The 20,014-nt window shown below is 43.0% G+C and overlaps 2 protein-coding genes across 12 annotated transcripts in view; one reads left to right on the top strand and one right to left on the bottom strand.

Annotated features, from left to right (window-relative positions):
• Window positions 1–15,085: 15,085 nt before the first annotated feature.
• On the top strand, window positions 15,086–16,334 carry LOC136679669 (protein NCBP2AS2-like). The gene is made up of 2 exons (XM_066658317.1): window positions 15,086–15,155; window positions 15,759–16,334. Exon 2 carries the CDS (start codon window positions 15,760–15,762, stop codon window positions 16,072–16,074), a length of 315 nt encoding a protein of 104 aa, XP_066514414.1. The 5' UTR covers window positions 15,086–15,155; window position 15,759; the 3' UTR covers window positions 16,075–16,334.
• A 1,287-nt stretch (window positions 16,335–17,621) lies between these two features.
• LOC136678622 (discs large homolog 1-like protein) overlaps window positions 17,622–20,014 on the bottom strand; it is a 105,597-nt gene continuing 103,204 nt past the window's right edge. For all 11 annotated transcript variants that reach the window (XM_066656686.1, XM_066656675.1, XM_066656679.1 and 8 more), the window contains 2 exons: window positions 19,512–19,603; window positions 17,622–19,152 (listed from right to left, as the gene is read on the bottom strand). In XM_066656686.1, the coding sequence (XP_066512783.1) occupies window positions 19,046–19,152; window positions 19,512–19,603 (199 nt within the window). In that variant the 3' untranslated portion in view covers window positions 17,622–19,045. The remainder of the gene's footprint in view (window positions 19,153–19,511; window positions 19,604–20,014) is intronic.

Here is a 20,014-nt window from a genome sequence, read left to right as displayed (position 1 = left end):
CTTACATCCCTCTCCTTGTGGACCTACACTACACCTGCTGTTAGTAACAAGATGGAGACCAATGACAAGTGAGATTTATCAAATTATCTCGTAACAAAAGCCCTGGTCATGGGCTCCCAGTGCTCACTGATGCACAATGGGGTGGAGGGTTCAGCGTGGGCAAGTGGCCCCCTACACACACCAAGCTCTGCTGCACTGTGACTCCTGACCACTTTTTTCAGAGCAGCATTAACCCTTTTAGCACCGTGTGTTAAAGTAGCTCTACTGTGGGATAGGACCAGACGGACTGACCTTCGCTGCCCATGACCCTGTCCTTCCATGGACCCCTTTTGTTATTCCATCTCCCCCCGAGGAAGGCTCATGATTTTTGTGTGGCTTTAAGAAGTATTTCTCCAGACTGTTTCTTCTCGTCCTTCTCTCGATTGACTTTTCTTGTTGCTGTGCCTTTAAAACCCCCAAGAACTTGCATGTGAAAGGTTTGTGATTAACAGTGGGCTGGCATGCAACAGTGTTGTTTTTTGTGACATCACGAAAATAGTGAACCCAAAAACAGGTGTTTTTTAACGTTTGATTGGAAATAATATGCATATGAAAACAGTGAGGATATTTTGTTTTCATAAATTATTTTGATATTATTTAGTGTGTGAGTGACTGGGTGAGTGTGTGAAACTGTCCACAGGTGTGAGTGTATGAGTGACAGGGTGAGTGTGTGAAACTGTCCGAAGGTGTAAGTGTGTGAGTGACTGGGTGAGTGTGTGAAACTGTCCACAGGTGTGAGTGTATGAGTGACAGGGTGAGTGTGTAAAACTGTCCGAAGGTGTGAGTGAGAGAGTGACTGGGTGAGTGTGTGAAACTGTCCGAAGGTGTGAGTGTGTGAGTGACTGGGTGAGTGTGTGAAACTGTCCACAGGTGTGAGTGTGTGAGTGACAGGGTGAGTGTGTGAGTGACTGGGTGAGTGTGTGAAACTGTCCACAGGTGTGAGTGTATGAGTGACAGGGTGAGTGTGTAAAACTGTCCGAAGGTGTGAGTGAGAGAGTGACTGGGTGAGTGTGTGAAACTGTCCACAGGTGTGAGTATAAGTGACAGGGTGAGTGTGTGAATCTGTCCACAGGTGTGAGTGACAGGGTGAGTGTGTGAAACTGTCCACAGGTGTGAGTGTATGAGTGACAGGGTGAGTGTGTGAAACTGTCCACAGGTGTGAGTGAGAGAGTGACTGGGTGAGTGTGTGAAACTGTCCACAGGTGTAAGTGTGAGTGACTGGGTGAGTGTGTGAAACGGTCCACAGGTTTGAGTATGAGTGACAGGGTGAGTGTGTGAAACTGTCCACAGGTGTGAGTGTGTGAGTGACTGGGTGAATGTGTGAAACTGTCCACAGGTGTGAATGTGTGAGTGACAGAGTGAGTGTGTGAAACTGTCCACAGGTGTAAGTGTGAGTGACAGGGTGAGTGTGTGAAACTGTCCACAGGTGTGAGTGTGTGAGTGACTGGGTGAGTGTGTGAAACGGTCCACAGGTTTGAGTATAAGTGACAGGGTGAGTGTGTGAAACTGTCCACAGGTGTGAGTGTGTGAGTGACTGGGTGAATGTGTGAAACTGTCCACAGGTGGAAGTGTGAGTGACAGGGTGAGTGTGTGAAACTGTCCACAGGTGTGAGTGTGTGAGTGACAGGGTGAGTGTGTGAGACGGTCCACAGGTGTGAGTATAAGTGACAGGGTGAGTGTGTGAATCTGTCCACAGGTGTGAGTGACAGGGTGAGTGTGTGAAACTGTCCACAGGTGTGAGTGTATGAGTGACAGGGTGAGTGTGTGAAACTGTCCACAGGTGTGAGTGAGAGAGTGACTGGGTGAGTGTGTGAAACTGACCACAGGTGTAAGTGTGAGTGACAGGGTGAGTGTGTGAAACTGTCCACAGGTGTGAGTGTGTGAGTGACTGGGTGAGTGTGTGAAACGGTCCACAGGTTTGAGTATAAGTGACAGGGTGAGTGTGTGAAACTGTCCACAGGTGTGAGTGTGTGAGTGACTGGGTGAGTGTGTGAAACTGTCCACAGGTGTGAATGTGTGAGTGACAGAGTGAGTGTGTGAAACTGTCCACAGGTGTAAGTGTGAGTGACAGGGTGAGTGTGTGAAACTGTCCACAGGTGTGAGTGAGAGAGTGACTGGGTGAGTGTGTGAAACTGTCCAAAGGTGTGAGTGTGTGAGTGACTGGGTGAGTGTGTGAAACTGTCCACAGGTGTGAGTGACTGGGTGAGTGTGTGAAACTGTCCACAGGTGTGAGTGTATGAGTGACAGGGTGAGTGTGTGAAACTGTCCACAGGTGTGAGTGAGAGAGTGACTGGGTGAGTGTGTGAAACTGCCCACAGTTGTGAGTGTGACAGGTTGAGTGTGTGAAACTGTCCACAGGTGTGAGTGACTGGGTGAGTGTGTGAAATTGTCCACAGGTGTGAGTGTGTGAGTGACTGGGTGAGTGTGTGAAACTGTCCACAAGTGTGAATGTGTGAGTGACAGGGTGAGTGTGTGAAACTGTCCACAGGTGTGAGTGTGTGAGTGACTGGGTGAGTGTGTGAAATTGTCCACAGGTGTGAGTGACTGGGTGAGTGTGTGAAACTGTCCAAAGGTGTGAGTGTGTGAGTGACTGGGTGAGTGTGTGAAACTGTCCACAGTTGTGAGTTTAAGTGACAGGGTGAGTGTGTGAAACTGTCCACAGGTGAGTGTGTGAGTGACTGGGTGAGTGTGTGAAACTGTCCACAGGTGAGTGTGTGAGTGACTGGGTGAGTGTGTGAAACTGTCCACAGGTGTGAGTGTGAGTGACTGGGTGAGTGTGTGAAACTGTCCACAGGTGTGAGTGTGAGTGACTGGGTGAGTGTGTGGATCTGTCCACAGGTGTGAGTGTGTGAGTGACTGGGTGAGTGAGTTTGTGACGACTTGTAATAGACTGGCACCTGTCCAGAGTGTGCTCTTGTGCCCAGGGATTGGAGCAGAGACTGAAATGTAAATTTTCCTTCTTGTTCTGTGCTCTGTGAGTGACCACAGGGGGCTCAGAGAAGGTGAATGTACAGTAATGAATAGAAGGCTTTATTTCCAGACTGTCTACTCAGCACACATTGCCCCTTGGTCTGAAACAGGACAGAAAGGCCCACAGGAGCCAAACGTATCAGACCCAGAAGCCGGGAGGGGCTCAGGAAAATGGAGCTGCAGACACAAACCCTTGTGGCTTTTTCTCACATAATTTTGCAGCACCTGTGAAAATATGGCAATGCTCACGATTTTTACAGTACGACTCACAGCTTCTTTTTCCATGAAACACTTTCACCAGCCTCCTTCTCCTACGGGATGTATCCATCTAAAGTGGACTATGTTCAAGGGTTTGTGGAAAGTCCTTCAAACCAGTAGCACTCTGCTGACACATGCATTCAGCTGAAGACACAGCTAGTGTAATCTCCAGTAAAATGCCCACAGTCATCATGCCCAAGGCCAAGATTCAGCAAGAGCAGCATAAAGCCCTCAGTTTCAGGAAGATTGTCTCTAAACAGTTATTACAGAATTAAAGCTCTTGTCATTTCAACTGTGATTCACTTTATTGTGTTCTAGCACGTTCGCTAACACACTTTAAATTACTGTTTTTGTCAAGGGAAATAAACAGTCTCTCTCATTCTCTGTCACTCTGTCTCTCTCTCTCTCTCTCTCTCTGTATGTGTGTGTTTGTGTGTGTATGTGTCTTCGGATGCTTGCAGTTCTACTCCCCTGTTAGCTGTAAACTCTAACAAGTGCTAATTTAATACTGACTGACACTGCTGTGGTTGTTTATAGCATGCTCGCTAACGTGTTATTAAAAGTATAAGGCCATAAAGGCATTTGTTATTTTTTCTTGTTAAATCTGTTTATGTATTAAAGTCCAACACAATGTTTGAATGGTCATTGATGCATCTGCCATCTATTCCCCCCACACACCAAAGCACACCACAGATCACCCAGCGCAGCTGTTTCTCAGCCCCATGCTACCATCCGGCCCCAGTCCTCGTCTTTTGAAAACCAACATAAGGTCACCCTGTAAATAAAAGCTAAAACATGAACAGCTGCCATTCCCACATAGGGTCTAAAATACTGCATCATTAAAGGGCACCAATGTAGCTTTTCCACTGCATGGGACTTATTCAGCTTGGCTTGGCTCAGTTTTTTGTTTTTTCTTGTACCTGGTCCCTGAAAGTGAGTACTTTTTTAGTTCTTGCCTGAGCCTGGATCCAAGCAACCAGATTAGGGATTAAACAATGACATGTAAACCTTGCAGAGAGCTTATTGGCCAGAGAGACTTGTCTACATGGTGAAATTCAGACATTTAGAACAAACTAGTGGCTTGTACAATCTCCAGCTACAGCAGAGGCCACATTGTTTTTATGTGACGACAGCTCGTAAAATTACACCACTGTCTTTTGAATATGTTCAAATGCTCCTTGGATCAGTGGCAGATGAAAGAATCCAGCGAAAGCTGGGTGCTTCAACAAGGAAGGAACAAACTCTACTGATCTCTCTGAACTAACAGCAACAACACATGAATACACAATGAGTAATGTTACCGCCTTAAACATTACCACAGCCATTGTTGTTGTTTCCAAAGCCCACTGTTCCTGTTGGGGACAGTGTTTTCATTAGCTACATTTCAGGGCAGGTGAACTTTATAGTAGAAAAATAACCAGAGGGTAACGTGCAGTTGGTGTGGTTTGGGACAGTTATCAGAGGTCAGCCATTTTAGGTGGAAAAGAAAATGCTAATAATTAGCAGCTAAATAAATAGGACTAGCATTGTAGCACTGTGTGTTTGTGTCTTACATAAGATATACCTTGACCAGACTCACAAATATGTAGTAGTAGTAAATAGTATTTTGTTAAAACGAATTGGCTTGTTATTTTTCCTGGCTACCTGCAGACGCACGGTCCTCTACAAACCAATCAGTGTTAAGTATGCAGAGATTCAGCCCACATACGTGTTGATGACAGGACACAAACACAAACCTTGTTTCGGACCTTGGTCTGGACTTTAATGTGTGAAAATGACCTAACTGCGTTTTACTGGACACATGATAATTAAAAAGTTTGAATCATGAATTACAGAAACATGTTAAAGTTGTAAGTACACAGCTTTGCAAATCATGAACATCTCCAGAGCACTTGGGGATTAAAACATTGTGTCTAGAGGAATAAAGCACAGAGGACAGAGAGTGTTTTATTAACTCAATGGAGAGGAACAGAGTGTTAGCTTTTTCCTCAGCCCTGGCCCTGAGACGGAATTAGTTACTGCTACCTGTATTCATCTTCCAGCTGGCATTTACACACAAAGACTGGAGAAGCCCCTCTGAGTCTGAGATTCAGGGCATGGGGCAATTCTTTCCCACAGCACTGGTTTCTATAGAGGAGCTTGTAAAACTTCCTCTTTACATAAGGTTTAATGCTGTTTCATCTGCAGAGCTCCCTTTGAGTGGACGCATTGGTTAAAGTCAAGGGGTTGAGATTAAAGCGTTTACAAAAGGTGAATGATTCAGCAGATTTGTTAATGGGTATATACAGTTATATATAAAAGTAAAGTGCTGGAAATTCCCCAGAACTGATGATAACATTATATCAGCATTGTATCAATGAATAGCCCTTAAACATAAGAAAATAACATTGTATATGAGACCAGAAACATTTAGCTTGGTTTTAATCGCAAACTTTTATTTTGAAAATGTGCCACTGAGATGAACGTGTTTTGGCAGTGAGTCGGAGAATGTGGGTCTTCTTTAAGCCTTCATTAAGGCGCCTGTTCAAATATAAAGCTGCTTCAATCATCAGCTTCACTGGCCAATGATTCACCGTCAGAGTCTGGTTTATAAAGATAGTTTTTACCAGCTCTGGGCTCGAGGTCAGTAACGAGAGCACAACAGATAACAATGATGGGTAATTACAGTTATGAAAGCGGCTTGTATATAAATGTCAGGGAAACACAGACGGATCTAAGAGTTAACGTTAATATTAGCTGTGTTCAGGTTGTGAGAAAGCGCTGTAAACATGCAGCAAGTTAACGTTAGCCCCTGGCCATATCCCAAAATTAGGGTGACCCGATGTCCTCTTTTACCCGGACATGTCCTCTTTTTTAGACTTAAAAAAATGTCGGGCGGAATTTCACAAATGCCTGGAATTTTGTTTTTCTAGAGTTTACATAGAACTTCGAGAAGCGTTTCGTTCACAAACTAGTCCCTCCCTCCTCTACTCCGATTGGTTCGCTTGGGTGAGAAAGGGGCGTGGTGAAGTAGCCTAAAATCTTCTGATTGGACGGTCTGACTGTAGAGCTACCGTTATTGGTCGATAACCTTCTCTGTAAACATTTAATTGGTCAGTCTGCACGTCAGTAGTCCTTGTTTACGTCAGGCAAAGCTCAGGTACCCACCCTCATCTCGAGCAGCTATGCCGAAAAATAAATGTAAGGGACACAATGTTAATGTTAATCAAATGCTGTTCCACATGATTATTACTGCAGTATTTTACTGCATTATCTACATAGGAATCAGCTTATAGCTAATATTTTGGGTATGGGGTGGGCTTTGACTCAGCAAATATGCCCCCCACCCCCACTATCAAACTCACTCCTACACCATTGCACCTGCCTTTGCTCATTTTTGCACAGATTGAAAAGTGAGAAACTGAAGCCCAGTTTGAAATATGAAACTTTATGTATTTTGGCCAATTTTGTGTATTTCTGAATTTTTGAACATTGATGTTAATGTTGTATCTGATGTTATAAAGTTAAGCTACTGATTTGGTGATAGAAGTTGATGTTACTTGAATAAATAAGAGAATTGTAAACTTGCACTATTAATGCTTCAGTTAGTGTCTGGTAATGGGAGAGGAACTGTGTGTGTGTGTGTTTGTGTGTGTGTGTGTTTGTGTGTTATTTCTTATCAGTTCAGGTGAAGCAACTTGGTGCCACAAACACACCTGCACTGTCCTGCATCACTTCTACAGTCAGTTCAGATAAGAGGGAGATAGAAAGATACAAAGAAAAACAGAGATACAGCGAGAGAGAGAGAGAGAGTTGTGTAGTGACAGCATGTAAACAGTAAAGTCTGCTCACACGCCGCAATCTTAATCCTCACAATGGCGGTCACAGCCAAAACGGCTTTTATTCTCAGTGTTTTCTCTCACACGCTGCGCTGGGTGTAAGTAAATACTGTAATTACGTGTTAAACATAATTACATTAATGTAATTATGTGCCAGAAACATAAACATCTATTTCCATATCCAGGAGGGTGTGATGAATGAATATTTGCTTAAATTACCTTCAGAAATCCTCATGTAATGCCCCCCATCCGTTCACAGGCTCATGTGGCATTAGTGGAACCCCCCTTTTGCTGCAGTAACAACCTCTACTCCTCTGAAAAGGGTTTGCACTACATTTCAGGACATTGTTTTGAGGATCTGATTGCACTGCACACATTGAAAGCAACAGGAAAAATGTCTTTGGAATCAGCATTCCAAAGACAAGTCCATTGTGAACCCCTACTTAGAGCCTCTGGCTCAAACATGGCAATGGGCACGGAGAGAATAGGCTGCTTGCCAATTATAATTGTGGCCAAAGTACATAGTGATTCAATATAAAAATGTAGATAGGCTTCAAAAATGACTTTTTAAAAAGGTAATTTACATTATTCCTCTATATTTTGTGACTATAATAGAATTATTAAAGGGTAATAATGCTCTAATAAGGTAAATATAGAGTGTAAACATATGCTTGTCCTGTCACTGGGTGAGGGGTGGTTTTAGGTGCCGTCGTTGGGTCAAGTTAGACAGATGTTCTAGACCTAAAATCCCACTTCTGAATGGTTTAGACTGGTGTCAGACAAACTTTTGGCTACAAAATGAGCCAGAGGTCTGTGTTTTTGTAGCTGGTGTTTGGTGGAGGTTCTCCACAGACACCACAAGCTGTTCGGAAAGAACACTGTGTCCTTGAGCTCGGAGGATGAGGTGCTTTTCATTGTCTCCGCTTCAAGGCCACACGTGGAGTTATTTAACCTGCTGATTCTGGCACAAGCTCTAATACCTTAGATTTTAATTTTAACACATTTCCATAAAACAGTGGGGGTGCAGAAACTTTTGTACTGAGGCTTGGAAACCTGGAGGAACAACATGCGATCTCAAAATACGACAGTACTATGTGGTTCCATGTCCCGTCCTAAAGAGTGAAGGTGTTCCTTCGCTTAAGGGCAAGGCTGCCCTGTTCCTCCAGCCAGTTTCTTCACCTTTCAAGTTTGAGGAGTTCTTTGGAGTCCAAAGGGCTGGGAATGTGGTAGCGCAACCCCAGTGATACATACACAGTATGTTTCCTTTTGTACATGTCTCTGTATTGTTGATTCATTCATCTGGGTCATATCCTCAAAAAAACACTTAAAACACCCTGGAGCAGCTGTGCATGAGCTTACATATACTGAGGCCAGTGGGAAGATGCTTCTGACTTATATACAGATATCAATAACTCTTATTAATGAGAATGTATGAAACTTTAGGTTACGTAGTGTGAAAGAGCTGAAGCACGGACCCTTATGTGGACCCTCAGAACTCGAAGGGTTAATCATTCACAAAGTCCAGTGCTTCCTTCCCGCCTTTCTTCTGAACAGTATCTGCGTTGTGCAGCCTCCCCCAGCCCCAACTGTGCAGCGGCACGTTCTCAGAACACACACTTATCTGTGTGTCCCATACAGAGGCGGGGAGGGGGACGGACGGAGACTCGATCCTCACTGACCCTGCACTGTCCTCTGTCCAACCTCGGTTTCCTCTCTGTGCAAATCTCGTCACTGTTGTGGATAAATATGGACAAATAGCATTTACATCTGTGGCGTTACGCTGACGCTCCTACTCAGTGTGACTTATAGCTTTAGTGAAGATGGGACCTGAACCCTAGGCTTCTGTTTGAAGGGCAGAGGTGTTACCCACTACACTAGCACAGCTGAAAAGAGCAGTACCAGCCATTTTGACACTTGAATTTTGTCTGTACTTTTATCTGTCAACAATTGTATAATAGTATAAATATATATCTTAGGAGTATTCTAGCTCTTTTGTCATTTTATGGTAATTGCTGCATAGAATTAAATATGACAATTGTAATTTTATAAAAAACCTAGGATACATTCATTATTGATTACATCAAAAAAATATAAAGGCGGCATGGTGGTGCAGCAGGTAGTTTCGCAGTCATACAGCTCCTGGAGGTTGTGGGTTCGATTCCTGCCGATTGACTGTCTGTGAGGAGTTGGTGTGTTCTCCCTGTGTCCGCATGGGTTTTTTAAATTAAAATTAATGTTTATACAAAAAATATATTTTTACTTATTTGTACGTACATTAAATTAATATGAATATGATAATATACATATAATAGCAGTGTTCTCCCTGTACCTGGGTGGGTTTCCTCCAACATTCCTTCAAAAAGTGTCCCTAGGTGTGAGAGTGTGAGTAGTTGTCTGAGTTTGTGAGTGATTGTGTGACTGTGTAGTGCCCTGTGACGGAGATTCCGATTCCCCATTGATTCGGTGTAGACCCTGGACCCACCGTGACCCTGAACTGAATAAGTGGCTACAGACAATTAATGAATATAATAGCATAAGCTAATTGTTTACTACTATGCTACGTTAGTTTTGCACTAGAGCTATGGTGCTAAATTTGCTAACAAATAATGGAAGTTTTTACTAATATTCTTATGGTAAAGTCTGTCCAGTTAGGCATTGGACCTGGGGGTCCTTAAGCTCTTGGCTCTAAAGCATCTTAATTATACCGTGTTGATTTATGAACACATTTTGTATGATGCTAACCCAGTGGAAACCAGCTATTACATGTTAGCGTCATTAGCCTTGCAGCTCCTGTATTAATCTGAAGCATGGCTGACTGAATCTAAGTACAGTGTGTTTTTAAGCATTATCCTCCAATTTCTCTTCCAAGAAAACAATGCTACACTGCGGTGTTTGAATTTGGGTCTAGGTCAGATTTCAGACAGTGATATTCTGTCCATTATTAGCTTCTTCTTTTAGTTTCTTTTGGCCCAAGCTGCAGCATCGTGAGCTCCAGGGGTCATGAAATACAAGATGATAAAATGTTGTTTCTCCTTACAGAAAGACAGAAGGTCGTGTAGATAGAATTTTAAAAAAATGTACTCTGGGACATTGTATAAACTCAGATTAAGAGGATCCTTGGAGATACCACGTTATCTGAGGCTCTTCCTGTAAAGGTACAGTAAACTAATTTGTGTCCTGGAGCTTTAGAGGATTTGAAACTACATGTGGAATATTTTTGCACAGTAAAGATCCCACAGATATCAACCACATCAATCCCACACCTACGACTGACTTCCCATATGTCTGTTAGTTTACTTTCTGCTTTCATCTCATCAACGGCTAACAGATATAACTTCCCAAACCTCTTAACGCCACACAAAAAGGCCACCCTTTACCTAACAGAAAAAATGTGAATGATTCTGACCAATGTAACAATCCCCTGTACATATACCTTGCTCATACATAAACATTAGTGTTGTCAGCTAATGATAATTTGGCCACACAAGCTTGATTCTAAGATACTGGATGGTGCTCCATACGTCCAGAGAACCCAGGCCAGTGCTGTGTGTGGGGGAGGCGGTATACAGGGACATTAGAGTCATGTGCAGCTGTTCCAGAGTGTCCCGTTCAATTGAATATTACTTTTCTATGGAGACTGCAAAGCTGTTTATGTGAGTTTGTGTGTGTGTGTGTGTTTGTTGTTGCTAAATTGGTTGTGTATTATGTAAACAAATATATTTTTTATCAGACGGTTTCAAACCATTCATCCGTCCACTGAGGACCTTGTGTAGGCTTCTGTAAGCTTTAATGGAAACAAGGCATATCTCTGGCTTATCAAGTGTTCTCTGTCCCTCGCCCACTCTTTGTTTACACTTCTAGCATCCTTTCTTTCTTTGTTTAAAAGTGACAGTTTTTTGAATCAATAAAGAAAATGTATTAAAATTTTATTAAGAAATACATAATCTTTGCAGAAACTAATTCAGTTTTTTTTGTCGGTTCTGTTCATTTGTATTTGCCAGACTGGTTCCTCACTGACTGGCGCCCTGTGCAGGGTGTGTTCCTGCATTGTGCCCAATGATTCCAGGCAGGCTAAGGACCCAGCATGACCCTGATCATCATGAAGCACTTACAAACAATGAACAAATCAATGAATGAATGGTTTGACACTGGAATGTTTTAAAGGAACACTAGGTAGAGTTTTGCTCTTGGGCTCCCCCTACAGTTCATTCATTATCTGTAACCGTTAATCCAGTTCAGGGTCTCGGGCGCAAAGCAGGCACACACCCTGGAGGGGGCGGCAGTCTTTCACAGGGCGACACACACTCACATATTCACTCACACCTATGGACACTTTTGAGTCGGCAATCCACCTACCAACATGTGTTTTTGGACTGTGGGAGGAAACCGGAGGAAACCCACACGGACACAGAGAGAACACACCAAACTCCTGTGACTGTGACACTACCTGCTGTGTTCCGCCCTCCCCCTACAGTTGCAGAGTGTAATTAATTATTACAGCACTGTCCTGAAATCAAGGGGGATGGGAATGAGTGGTGGTTAACTTCCAATGGTTACATAGTGCAGTTTCTGCAGTGCTGATCCCTAAGGTTGTAATAACAGAGCCTCTATTCTTCCTCTTACAGCTCTGTGAAGCATCACATTTATATTGAAGCTGTATTTTTTAAGGTAAACATACTACATTGTGTTTCTTTAAATATGGCAAGGAGGACAGTGAACAGTATAAAACAGAAAGTTTATCCGAGTTCAATGAGGAAAGCACTTTAAAAGTATCTCTGGTCCACATCTTTGGAGAGTCAGAAAATAACATTAGCACAAATGACTCCAAAAGTAGTTCATTTCCCGAGGCATGTGCGGTATCCAGCGTTTGCCACTTCCTTCAAATGGGCCGTTTAAAAATGCAAAATAATGCATTTCAGACATTGTGACCCTGGGTTCCTATCAGTGCCACTGTAAAAATGACTAAACATTGCTTCAGAGTGGAGCATTTCACCTCAGACCACTCAAAATGACCTTGTGTAATTCTCACTGATGTAGTCATGCGGAAATATTGAAAGAGACATAAAGGTGGAGTTCCCCTTTCATGACTGGTTGGTTTGTTTGTTGAAGTACAACTTGAACCTGCCGTACGCCGTAAGGAACAGCTGGAGGTGGTGTGGATCGTGTTGCACTGCTCCTGCCAACAAATGATAACAGAGTATACAGCCAAAAGTTTTTTTGGGCACCTGCACATCCAGCATTACTTTTGAAATCAAAGGTATTCAGCAACAGCCTCTAATATCCTGGGAACTCCACTACATCTTATCGGAACATTGCTGTAAGGATTTAATTGCATTCAGCAATGAGAACCCCGTTCCAGCTCATCCCGAAAATACAGGCCAGAGGTCTGTACACTGAGAACACATAACCTGCTGGCCTTCGCTTGGCATTGAGCAAGGCGACTGTTAGCTCATGGACAGCTGCTCCAGAGCGCCCCAATTCATTTCATGTTCATGCTTCATGCTTAGGGCTATGGTTAGCACTGTGTGCACAATACACGCACTTAAAGACAGCTGGATTCCCCTAATTTATAAGGGGTGTCCATACACAATATATGAAATATGTTATGCCTACACTCAAGAGAATGTATGACCGTAATTAAAACAAGGACACAATCCCACTCCCGTTCAAACACGTAGCCACTAATCACAGCATTCCACAGCTTTGCGCTAATCCTGAAATCTCATGTAATCCTTCAGTAGTAGACAATGGAAGATTTTTAGTGTTGTACCTGTGCAAGTTTAGTAAACACACCACAAATCCACCTCACCGTGAGAATCCCACACTGAGTCCATGTGAAGGTCAGTAACACATTGTGGAGCTGAAGCTTTTAAAGTTAAGAGCGTTGTACCACAGCTAATTTAATGAAGCTAATGACTGATTCTTAGCTGAAGAGGTTCAAAGTTCATAAGTTCCACTGACCTCCCGCACCTCAGGTTGTGCTAAAGGTCCCACACTGTGGGGTTGATAATGCGGTGAGGTATTCAGTGGGGCCACTTCTGCTTAAACTTAGCGAAAAATGATCTATTAGCAAGTGAAATCATCATAAATCTAGTTAATACATATAATTATTCTCAGTATAGACTGTAATTATAATATAATATTATTCTACATATTCCAAGGAGTTTTAGGTTTGATTTAAATGATTTTCCAAGTTGTTTTTGAGAAAATATATAAAGTAACGCCTTAAACCTGGTTTAGCTGTAACCTCATCATTCAGTATGCGCAGACCTATGACTATGCATTTAGTTCCTGTCTGTATTTCCACCCACCTTGAAGTCCCCACCCCGTGAATTGACCTGGATTGCTTCCTTAGGTGCGTGACATCAGAAATCCTGCTTGTTTGAATCTGTATTTTGGTGACTGCCTTTGGAAAGCTTACATTTCAATGGGGAAATGCTCTGTCACAGCGCTGACCACTTACTTCAGACATTACATCTCCTAGCACCTCAGCTACATGACATAGACCTGCTAGCATTATTAAACACCATTTCCAATGGAGCTATGAATTAGCAGACCCATAATTTTCATGACTTTAACAGGCTTTCTCTGGATGATTGGGACACTATTCTTAGCTTAGTGCAATAAGTTGGCCATAAAGCTAATCTAACACGAAACCACAATGAATGAATAGACAACAGAAACGGATAAATCCCTTACTTCACACAATAATAAAAAAAAAAACCACTTCAAACTTTAGCTCATTGTGAGAATTTTTGAGATGATGCAATCCCCAGCCTGACTGCTTCTTACACACCCACACTTACACTGGAAGCAGCGTCAGGCAGGGGCTGTTTAGGGCAGATATTTTATCTATCTAGGAACACACAAGCTCTCAAAGTCCTCACTGAAAGGAGTAGTAGTCAAGCTTATCTGAACCTGCTTCTGAATGGTCGTTGGGTGCGGAGTCATTCATTATTCGGTTCTCTCTCCTTCACTGAATCCATAGCTTCTGCTGTATGTAATAAATACTTCAAAATGGTTCTTCTAAAAACTAATTTATTAAAAACTGCATATGACCCTATAAAGTTAAACCCCTGTAACTGTTACAGCTAAGCTGTGCCTTTAAGAGAGGCTAACTATTTTTGTTATATGTGTGTATGTATACAGCAGTCTCTCCCATGAGAGAGTTAGTAGTAGAGTGACCCCTCCATCTTACTGTAGACTCTCTATTAATCCAGTAACACTATTAAGAAGCTCTCTGTTGTATGTTTCCTTTATAAATGAACGGAATGAGTAGCAGCCGTGTGACCTGGCTTTGTATGGTCCGTTTAGTAAATAAACTAGCCCTCGTGTAGCCCACTCCTGAGTATGTGTCCTGAGTGCTAATCGCTAATGGCTAACTACACACCACACACCCTCCAGGCCTGGAGCGTCCTAATTTCCCCACACTAAAGGAGAAGTTAGTGCGATCCAGTGTTACACCCTCCACAGAAACTGTGGAATACCAAAAGAAAGTGGAGTATCAAAAGAAACGGTTTGATACTGCTTCAAATGGGTTAAAAACTCTTTATCGATACCTTTTTGAGAAAAACTGTTAGCTGAGAAAGTGATGGAGATGTACAACCAAGGATAACATCTTTTCACACTCAATCTCTCCAGTGAAATTAGAAGTAAGGTCAATTCCTCCAGGATTAAGAGCCAGGAAGAATCAGAAAACCTATGGAATTTGAGAACAATTTATAATGATTCACACAAATGAATGCCCTCAGTGTCAGTGACGGGACCAGTAGGAGAAAACCTAGGGCTGATATATAGTCAGCAGTAGAGTTACTGCTGCCCAATTTCAATCTGTCCTGGAAGTAGAGCAACCCTGAATCTGTTCAAAGGAACCGTTTATCAACGACTCGTTCATTCATTCATTTAAACAAAAGATTTCAAGAATCGGTTCAAATGAGTCGATTTTCTTTCCTCCGGCCTGTAAGCGGCAGCAACAAGCTCCAAGCTGCGTTTGTATTTTAACGCGGAGGAGCTGAGCACTGAGCATGCGCACTGCGGACACTCACGCCAGAGGACCTTGAGCTGCTCCAGGTAAAGAAGCGTTAACTTACTGTTTACACACTAATAATGACGTATAACTCACTATTACTGACATAAAACATTCATATACACATAAATACATACTTACAACGCCAATAAACACACTAATACTGGCATAAAACACTAAAATACACAAACGTTCTGACGTACAACACCGAAATAAACACAAATACTGACAGCACGCAGATACACATGAATATGTCTCTAACACTCGAATTAACACCAATACTGACTTACAACACTAAAGTACACCTCAAATAGCCACTGGAAGAGACTTTGGAACATAACACTGAAATAACTGCTGTGTCTTTCTTCCATAAAATAGAAATAACCGCTGTTTACACATTTCTAAACTCTTGTTTTTATTATGAGACTCAGTGTAAAAAAACATCTGCTGTAGGAGACTGGAACCATCTTAATCTGACTTACACCACCTGAGTTACATCTAGAAGAATTGCTTTAAGAGAATGAAACTGTTTAGTGACCTAAACAAATACTGACTTATACCATTATTATAAATATGTACCTTTTCTAAACACAGCTCACTGACATACAGCACTGAATAAATCATTATGTTCTGTGTTCCTCTTCCAGGATGGTTCTCCAGAGGCTCCTGTTCGCACTGATCCACAGGGTTCAGCTGGTGGAGCGCCTCTCAGAGTCCAGGGTGATCCGGAGGGCGGCCCAGCTTACAGCCTTCAGCTTCACCAAGGCCCAGCTGACAGGGAAACAGGCCGCTGCCCGGCTCAGGGACTCAGAAACGGTCAGACAGCTGCAGGATGAGGTGAGGAAGATGCCCCACAGTGCAGCCCAGGCAGCCCAGACTGCCTCCAGACTCAGAGACACCTTTGTCAGAGAGGTGAAGGAGGGCATGAGAGAGGCCAGCCGACAGATAAAGGACAAAAAGTGACCCGTGTGGACTGAGGGGAAGTGGAACTGGACGCACGTGTGGACTGGAAGCACTGGTGTAGACCTTAAGATATAACAGAACCACAGTCTGTTTGAAATACATTACTCTAAACACCTACATGTGGAAACACTGGTGGGGGCAGTGTTAACGTTGTTAGGTTATAACAGGAGAGCCTGTCTCCGCTCGTATTTCTTCTGCACAGTTGTATATTTAAGCACCTGATTCAAATCATTGGACAGTTTTAATGAATAAAATCTGATCTCAACAAACATGTTTTGCACACTTTGTTGTGGAGTTCCTTTAAGCACAAGAGCTGTAAAACTGCCATAGTTCAACCCATGCTGTCCCAGAGCCCATGGGGGTACACCACAAAAGCAGTTCCCAGTTAGCCAGACCACTCTTGGGCTTCCCTTACAGTTAGAGTGTAATTCACTTTTAAAGCAGTGTCCTGAAATCAAGGGACCGAGGCTGTTTTCTGACCCTCCTTAAAGTTATATAGCTCAGTTTCCACAGTGCGGAGCCTAGGGTAGCAATGACAGAGGCTGTAATCCTCCCTATAACTGCCCAGTGATTTATTTACTTATTTTTGAAGCTGTAATTTTAAGGTAAAAATAATACATAGTGTTACTTTAAGCCCAAACTTCAGGTTTGTCCAATAGGAAAGACCCTCAGCTCTAATCCTATGTCACAGGCTTAACCTGGGGTTTAAACTTTGGCTAAACTGAGAAACCCTGCTTTGTGGAGTAGCCCCATCACCAATAATGAAATCCCATAGAACACTTAATAGGGCAGATCTGTTGGGAGCTGGAATGAATCATCAGTGAAGCCCCATGAGTGTCTGTCCACTGGTTATTTCTGATTGTTGCTTTTGCCTGTCGCACTGGTCTGTTGGTTACCTGTTGGTTATATACATATATAGTGGCCAGCCATAATGATGCTGTCTAACCAGCATCTTGATATGCCACACCGGGGAGGTGGAGGAGTCTTAGATCTTTGAGGTCAGTTCATGAAAAAGGGAGCAAAAACAAGTGTTGCTTTCATATTTTGTTCCGTATACACACACACCAGTTCTGCAAGCAAAAAGAAGTGGCTACTCTAAAGGCAGCTGCCCATGAGGTTAAGCCAATGCCAACTGTTGACTAGAGGTTTACAAAGCCTCAACTCAAACGGCTGTGGAACGGTGTTCTCTGGAGTGATGGATGTGATCCAGAAGTAAACGTCCAACATCAGCACGTTACCTCACTAAGACTCATGATTTAAGGCCATGAAATCCCCAATCATCTGGTGTAAACCCTAGAGGTTATTCCCTAATCAAAGAGGGGGGAAGAAGCCCTCCATATTAAGTTAACAGATACTGAACACTGGACGAGCAGATGTCCCACCAAACCCCTAAAGAAACACTGACACAAACACAGAGCTGTATGAGAAACTGTTGGTTTTATTGTGTTGAATTAGGCGTTCTCCTCTGGTTCTCTTTGATCAATGGAATGAATCAGATCAGTAGGTTATTTACATGTATTATTATTATTATTATTGTTGTTGTATACCCCCCCCCCCCAAAGTGTCCCTAAAAAGCAGGAGGTGGTGAGGTGGCAGAACAAGCAGTCTTTAAGTATAGAAAACAATCATGTCATGAGACGAGCAGTTGGGGACGCCCTCTCCTGGATGGGGTTAGAAATGGACGAGTCTCTTACTGGAGCTCGCAGGCCTGGGTCCTTCTCAAACTGAGGGGCAGAAGACCAGGCACTACTCTCTGGTTCTGTTCTATCGTGGAGCACACATGAGTAGACAGCTCAAAGAGAGAGAGAGAGAGCGCTAGGTGTCGTTACAACCCTGAAATACTGCACCACGTCCAGCCTTCTTTCAGACACGCTTCCATTTACTGCACCCATCCTTCCAGCATAGGAAAATAAACAAGACAAATGTGGTAAAAGGAAGAAGGAAAAAAATATATATCCATATTATCCTCATTATTATTATTATTATTATTAATATTATTATTAAGAGTCTCTGCAAAATTTCCTTGTTCATATATACGTCTCACAATGTAAAGAAAATAACTCCCGTAGTAGTAGTGCTCAAGTAAAAGCTCAATATAGACTTTTATTATAACAAAATAGGCAGTTCATGGAGGGTTAAATATCTGTTAAGATTTCACCATACAATAAATTTTCTCTGGTGTACGCATTGGCAATTGTAGCCGTTAAAATGGCAGTTCCTTACAAATGGCAGAAACCAAAAGTATTGAAACATGTAGTATTTTATGTAAGACACTGATTTCGAAAAAAGCCAACGTGACGTGATCAAAACAAACCAAACAACAAAAGGCTCCCTAACATGGACAATTAACACAGCGAAATATGCGCCAACAATCGAAAGAAAAAGTAAAATACACTATGATAGATGATGTACTGAAAACATGGAACTATGAGAGGAAAAGAACAGAAGGGTCAAAGTACACATGCTCTTAAAGCTAGAACGTGCAAAGTTTTGCTTTCCGTGATTTTCTTGAGTCGATGATTCCGATGCCTGAGACTCGACCTCTGTGTCGTCACCAAACAAGACGAGGAAAAGTAAAAGAAATGATCCAGCCCAGTCTCTATAGCTCTTCTTCCTTAGAAAGTAACCTCCCTTAAACATTAAGGAACTGTACCGTTTTCAAAGGCCCGTTGAATGGATGCTGGTCTGGCTTGCCCTCCCCCACCCACTCCCCCTCCCCCTCCCTTCTCTAAGATGGAAGCAGTGGAGATCGGAAGAGGCCCTAATACCCACCCTTGAGGCACACCGACTGAAGAGTTACTGGTGTCCTGGGTGGTGGTTATGTCTTCAGAGGGATTGTGAACAGAGATTGGGGGGGAAAAGGGTTGAGGTTGAAGGATAAGGGATAAAATTTTAAAAGGGAAAAAAAAATTAACCAAAAAAAGAATTGAAGAGAGAAAATGGAGGACGGAAGGAGGGAATTCGCAGCTGTTCATAGCTTCTCCTTGGACAGAACCCAAATGTATGGTCCAGATTGCTCCTCGATGATCTGTTTGACTTGATCGTAGATTTCCTCCAAGGTGTCTCCCAGGACAATGGCTGCAACCCGAAAACAGAAAGAAAAATCTGTATTTCTGTATCTCACGCTCATAGCTTGTACATTATATTAGTCTTTTTCTAAACCAACGTCGTTCAAGAATGATTAATCTGGACATTAATATCTGAATATAAACAGATAGCAACAAAGAACAGTGAAGAATATCAACACCACAGGTGCCTGGCTGCATCTCTGTCTGAGCTTATTAAACCCACAGCACCATCTGTGCTCAATTCTATTCAAACGTCTTACACTGACTGCACTTGTTGGGAACACTATAGCAGCTGTACATGAGCCTACTGTCACCACGCTCAGTGCTAAGGTATGGAGCTGTCGGACACTGGAGGAAGCGCTCACTGACCTGTGAAGTGCTCTGTGAATTCCTGCTCCAGCTTCATGGCTCTGTCGTACGTTTTCCTTCCCTGCTCCTCTGTCAGTCTCCTGTTCATCTCCCTGAAAAACACACACACATCATTCGAACGGAATAATTCAATTACTTTTAAAAATAGGCAGGATACAATATAGATCACGGCGGCACGGTGGTGCAGCAGGTAGTGTCGCAGTCACACAGCTCCAGGGACCTGGAGGTTGTGGGTTCGATTCCTGCTCCGGGTGACTGTCTGTGAGGAGTGTGGTGTGTTCTCCCTGTGTCTGTGTGGGTTTCCTCCGGGTGACTGTCTGTGAGGAGTTGGTGTGTTCTCCCTGTGTCTGTGTGGGTTTCCTCCGGGTGCTCCGGTTTCCTCCCACAGTCCAAAAACACACGTTGGTAGGTGGATTGGTGACTCAAAAGTGTCTGTAGGTGTGAGTGAATGTGTGTGTGTGTGTTGCCCTGTGAAGGACTGGCGCCCCCTCCAGGGTGTATTC

Source organism: Hoplias malabaricus, chromosome Y (genome assembly GCF_029633855.1).
Source record: "Hoplias malabaricus isolate fHopMal1 chromosome Y, fHopMal1.hap1, whole genome shotgun sequence".
Classification (NCBI taxonomy): Eukaryota; Metazoa; Chordata; class Actinopteri; order Characiformes; family Erythrinidae; genus Hoplias; species Hoplias malabaricus.
This window is presented reverse-complemented; position numbering and strand designations above follow the sequence as displayed.

Coding starts and splice junctions, on each gene's coding strand:
- LOC136679669 (XM_066658317.1), top strand. CDS start 15,760: ATGGTTCTCCAGAGGCTCCTGTTCGCACTGATCCACAGGGTTCAGCTG.